The sequence below is a fragment of the Limulus polyphemus genome, unplaced genomic scaffold (genome assembly GCF_000517525.1).
Source record: "Limulus polyphemus unplaced genomic scaffold, Limulus_polyphemus-2.1.2 Scaffold2099, whole genome shotgun sequence".
In the NCBI taxonomy this organism is placed as follows: domain Eukaryota; kingdom Metazoa; phylum Arthropoda; class Merostomata; order Xiphosura; family Limulidae; genus Limulus; species Limulus polyphemus.
In genome coordinates, this window is record NW_013667709.1 from 82,949 (window position 1) to 88,281 (window position 5,333).

The 5,333-nt window shown below is 36.3% G+C and overlaps 1 protein-coding gene across 1 annotated transcript in view; it reads right to left on the bottom strand.

Moving 5' to 3' along the window:
• LOC106465940 (serine-rich adhesin for platelets-like) overlaps positions 1–5,333 on the bottom strand; it is a 22,549-nt gene that overhangs the window by 16,144 nt on the left and 1,072 nt on the right. The window contains exons 2-3 of the mRNA XM_022393900.1: positions 2,980–3,184; positions 412–684 (exon numbers count right to left, since the gene is read on the bottom strand). Coding sequence (XP_022249608.1) covers positions 412–684; positions 2,980–3,128 — 422 coding nt within the window. The 5' untranslated portion in view covers positions 3,129–3,184. The remainder of the gene's footprint in view (positions 1–411; positions 685–2,979; positions 3,185–5,333) is intronic.

Here is a 5,333-nt window from a genome sequence, read left to right on the forward strand (position 1 = left end):
TTATATTCTTTTTTCAGGACTGTTTTAACTATATATTTATAGTATGTGTTATATTCTTTTTTCAGGACTGTTTTAACTATATATTTATAGTATGTGTTGTATTCTTTTTGCAGGACTGTTTTAACTATATATTTATAGCATGAGTTTTATTCTATTTTTTCAGGACTGTTTTAACTATATATTTATAGCATGAGTTTTATTCTATTTTTTCAGGACTGTTTTAACTATATATTTATAGACTGAGTTTTATTCTATTTTTTCAGGACTGTTTTAACTACATATTTATAGCATGAGTTTTATTCTATTTTTTCAGGACTGTTTTAACTACATATTTATAGCATGAGTTTTATTCTATTTTTTTCAGGACTTCTATAAACTTGTAAATTTGTCCCCCTCCTTACTGACACTCACCCGAAAGAACATTCCAATTCAAAATCGTTTAAAAGTGAGGCAGATATAGAAGCACAGTTTTCTCCACCTAGATGACCCTCGATCGAACTCTCGGAGCCGAATATTCCAGGAAGTGTCAATGCGGAAGTAATATCCTTTGATTGGAACGTTTCCATGTCTATTTCCGCCAGACTGGCATCCAGATGTTTAGAAATGTCGTCGTAATTTAAACTGTCTTGATCAGGTGAGAGGGTGGTGTTGTGTGAATCCATGGTTAGACTTATATTCAGTTCTCTGAAATGGAAAAGAATATATTAGATTGACCAGTAAAATTTATGTCATCAATTTTTAAGTAGTATCACAGTTCTTATAATTTAAGTGGCACAGTGGTATGTTTGCGGAAGAAATGTCGTGAGAAGAAATAGCCCTTTGTGTAGCTTTATGCTTAGTAACAAACGACAATCCTAAAATTTAGAAACCTTCATAAATGCTTATTCTTTTAAAACGAAGCCTATTTAAGTGAAAAAAAAGTGTCTCAAATGCTCAACGGATTTTGAAGAGTGAGCTTTTATATTTTAAAAAATATGTTAAAGAAAAGTCAATTTTCGAAAGCGCTTTAGCTTTAAGATCGTTTTTAGTGATCTATAGTGCCATCGTATTTCAACATACACTTAAAAGTAGCTTCACTGCTACTTGACTGCAAAGAAATGTGAACCCAATCTATCATTCGACTTGCCAGTTGTCACTGAATTAGACAGTTTCCAAGAAATTCCATCTTCATCAATAACACTGCGACAAGAGCATATCGAAAGTATCTCAATTTCAAACTGTTTACCATAAGGAAATCAACCAGTCAGCAGCAGCCACTGCCTACACGGGTGCTCATAACAGGTCTGAATATCATACTTATAAGATTCTGACTGCTGAAAGTGCGTTCAGATGCATATTACAGATCTAATCTTGAGCCTTACGTCCCGCAGCCCAGCTGTTCTTAACACACTCTTGGCTTCTCTGCAATGTCAACGATTATTGCAGTGAAACTATTTGTAACTACCTGCATGTGTATTTATACTGCAGGGAAGCTGTTGGTAACTATACTGTAGCCTTCCCTGCAGTGTCAACGATTATTTCAGTGAAACTATTTGTAACTACCCGCATGTGTATTTATACTGCAGGGAAGCTGTTGGTAACTATACTGTAGCCTTCCCTGTAATGTCAACGATTATTTCAGTGAAACTATTTGTAACTACCTGCATGTGTATTTACTTTTCGTATCTATGTTTTTCCTTCCCTACAGTGCCAACCTATACTTCAATGAAGCTGCAAATTTGTACTGCAGTGGAGCTTTTTGTAATTAAGGCGTTGTTTCCTTGCCGTGAGGAATTTTACTGCACTGGAGCTTATCGTAACTTTTTGTTTGCTCTTGGACCTTTCACCCCGCAGTCCAGCGCATTAGCTATTATGCCACACCAAGTCCACCTATTTTACGTATAAGGACGTGTCAGTGTGAGAACGCCAATAGCGTTTGTACAATAATAGAAGTGCTTGATGTTTAAGCATGGGAATCTCAGAAGATTGTTCATTCAATGAATGACGAAACCAATGTACAAAAAATACGAACATCTTTCCATTTTAACATGGTGAAAATTGAAAAATACCAAAAAGGAACAAATTAAATAAAGTTTTAAAATGCACTGTAGTATTGAATACTTTTATTTCTAAATGCTATAATACAATATGTTTTAAACTAAGATGCTTATCCTTGCTGATAAATAAATTTTTTTTGTTTATTTTGAATTTCGTGCAAAGCTACACGAGGGCTATCTGCGCTAGCCGTCCCTAATTTAGAAGACTAGAGGGAAGGCAGCTAGTCATCACCACCCACCGCCAACTCTTGTGCTACACTTTTACCAACGAATAGTGGGATTGTGCGTCACATTATAACACCCCAAATCATATATCAAACTGCTAAAAATACGTAGTTTTGCAAATGACAAGTTATTTGCTAAATCAGGGCTCGGCATGGCCAGGTGGTTAGGGCGTTCGACTCGCAATCCCCGTCACACCAAACATGCTCGCCCTTTGATTAAGGTGCTTACATCTCGGAAGAGAGGATCTAGTCCTACTAGTTGAGATCAGTGGCGCCCCCATAAAAAAATATATTTTTTGAGTGAAATGGGTATTTTTTGTTTGTTGTTAAGCGCAAATCTACAAAATGATATATTTGTGCAGTGCCAACAACAGGTATCGAAACCCGATTTTTTAGTGTTATAAGACTTCAGATTTAATGCTGAGCCATGTTGGGGGGGGGGGTTGAATATTAATATCACTTTGATACATCAGTAAAGCTTCTTTTAAGCCCCCTTTCCTACAGACAAATGTAACGATGTAACTGTGATTTACGTGACACAATAGTAAAAAAAAATGTTATACAATATACATTACCTCTGTTTTCTTGCTTATTTCAATAAATCATTTATTAATTTTTCCTCTATTTTGTTGAAATATTTTGTGACCTTCCTTAATCTGTAACGATCGAGCTTTATTGAGGTGACTTTAAAACTTACAAGAAACATATGTTAAACATACCTATCACATTCGTCATCCACACACCACTGGTAGTCTCCACTGTCTTCAAGAGAAGATCCACGTCTCTGACTATTGTAATATTTTCTGTCTTCTTGCATGGAATCAATGGCGGTAGTGGCTTGCTGTAGAATTTGGTTTCGGTTTAACATTTGCTCCTGCGGCTTAATTGAGGCTGGCTCGGGTGCACGTGCAGGCTGCACTTCGGCTAAACACGATAAACAGAACAAATAGGCTTAAAACACTTTCAAACGTTTCTTCGTATAATAATCTGATGTATTATCTATATTCGAATACGTTCGTGTTTAAGTGCATGAATATAAATCATGTTTGTTTGTTTGTTTTGAATTTCGCGCAAAGATACACGAGGGCTATCTGCGCCAGCCGTCCCTAATTTAGCAGTGTAAGACTAGAGGGAAGTCATCACCACCCACCGCCAACTCTTGGGCTACTCTTTTACCAACGAATAGTGGGATTGACCGTCACTAAATAACGCCCCCACGGCTGAAAGGGCGAGCATGTTTGGTGTAACGGGGATTCGAACTCGCGACCCTCAGATTGCGAGTCGAGTGCCTTAACCACCTGGCCATGCCGGGCTATAGGTCATGAAAAACACAGTTATTATTATTTGTTCTGTTTTTTGTTTGTTTTTTTAGTTTGAAAATCTTCGCGCAAAGCTACAACTATCTGTCTCTGATTCTGAACTGATAGACGAGAAGGAAGACAGTTAGTTTACCATCATTCACACCGACACTTGATATACTCTTGTCTGATCGAATAGAGAGATACGACCGTCAGTCTTTCGGCCACGGGTAGCGAACCATGAACCCTTGGATTCATATAACCGGCACAATTACTACTAGACCACGCGCGACCCAAAGTGTTGAAATAATTTTGATCTTATGATTGTTCGACAAATATCTTTCAAGTTGATCACAAGCGTTTATTGTTTGAAAATCGAACAATACATCGGGTAAATAAAAGAATTAAGGTTACCTTATAGATAGGGGGAATGATTGATCACATAATTAGATGGTTACACTTCAGGCCCTCATTTGTTTTCCAAGAAATTCTTCCACTGACAAAAGGCACTCCTAGTTTGTTTGTTTGTCTGTTAAGAACAAAACTACACAATGAGCTATCTGTGCTGTGCCAACCACGAGTATCGAAACCCAGTTTTTAATATTATGAGCTTTCAGATCTAACGCTGAGCCACTTGAGAACAGGTACTTCTGGTAAAAAAAAAATGAACGAAGTGAACTGGTTTTTTTAAACTGATTCTTCAAATCGTTTTTCAAGTTTATCTGTAAGAGTACTGATTGTTTATACTTACGGTATGCACCACATGAGAAACTTGAACGTGTAAGAGTACTGATTGTTTATACTTACGGTATGCACCACATCCTTCAAGTTTCTCATGTGGTGCATACCGTAAGTATAAACAATCAGTACTCTTACACGCCGAAAGGTGCTGGATGGTTTAGTCTGTACACATTAGCGGTTCATTTATTTATTTTTTTTACTTGATCTACGTTTTATTTTTCTCACACGTGCTCTTCGTACGTCGACAGCTACAAACGTATATTATATTCTATTACAATGCCGTCAGTGGATAAAAGAACAAAAAAAAGAACACATACGCAGTAAAGTAAGTTATTTAGATCTTGTCCGGTTCAAATAACCATATCGTTTTAAAGTGTAATAAAATGTTTTTAATTTATTTCACACAAATATTTCAGTTTGTTTTGTAATTAAGCACAAAGCTACACAATGGGCTATCTGTGCTCTGCCCACCACGGGTATCGAAACCCGGATTCTAGCGTTGTAAGTCCGCAGGCATACCGCTGTGCCACTGGGGGCTAAATATTTCGGTAACAATACACTTGTACTACGGTTTATTTTGGTTATCCATTAACTTCCTGATGACTCGAGAGGTTAATTATGTCTTTTATGAATAATTATTGAGAGCTATTTGAAAGAATTTTAATATGTTTACAACAAGATCACCAGATAGCGCTAGCAGAAAAAAAATATTCGCCATCTTTACTTAAAATATCATCCAGCACTCTGAAAAACAGCATGCAAATTGAAAAGTAAAACATGCTTATTCATCTTGAGTAAATACGTTTCTTATCATCTTGTTCATCTTGGGTAAATACATTTCTTATCATCTTGTTCATCTTGGGTAAATACATCACTTATCATCTTGTTTATCTTAGGTAAATACATCTCTTATCATTTTGTTCATCTTGGGTAAATACATATCTTATCATCTTGTTCATCTTGGGTAAATACATCTCTTATCATCTTGTTTATCTTAGGTAAATACATCTCTTATCATCTTGTTTACCTTAGGT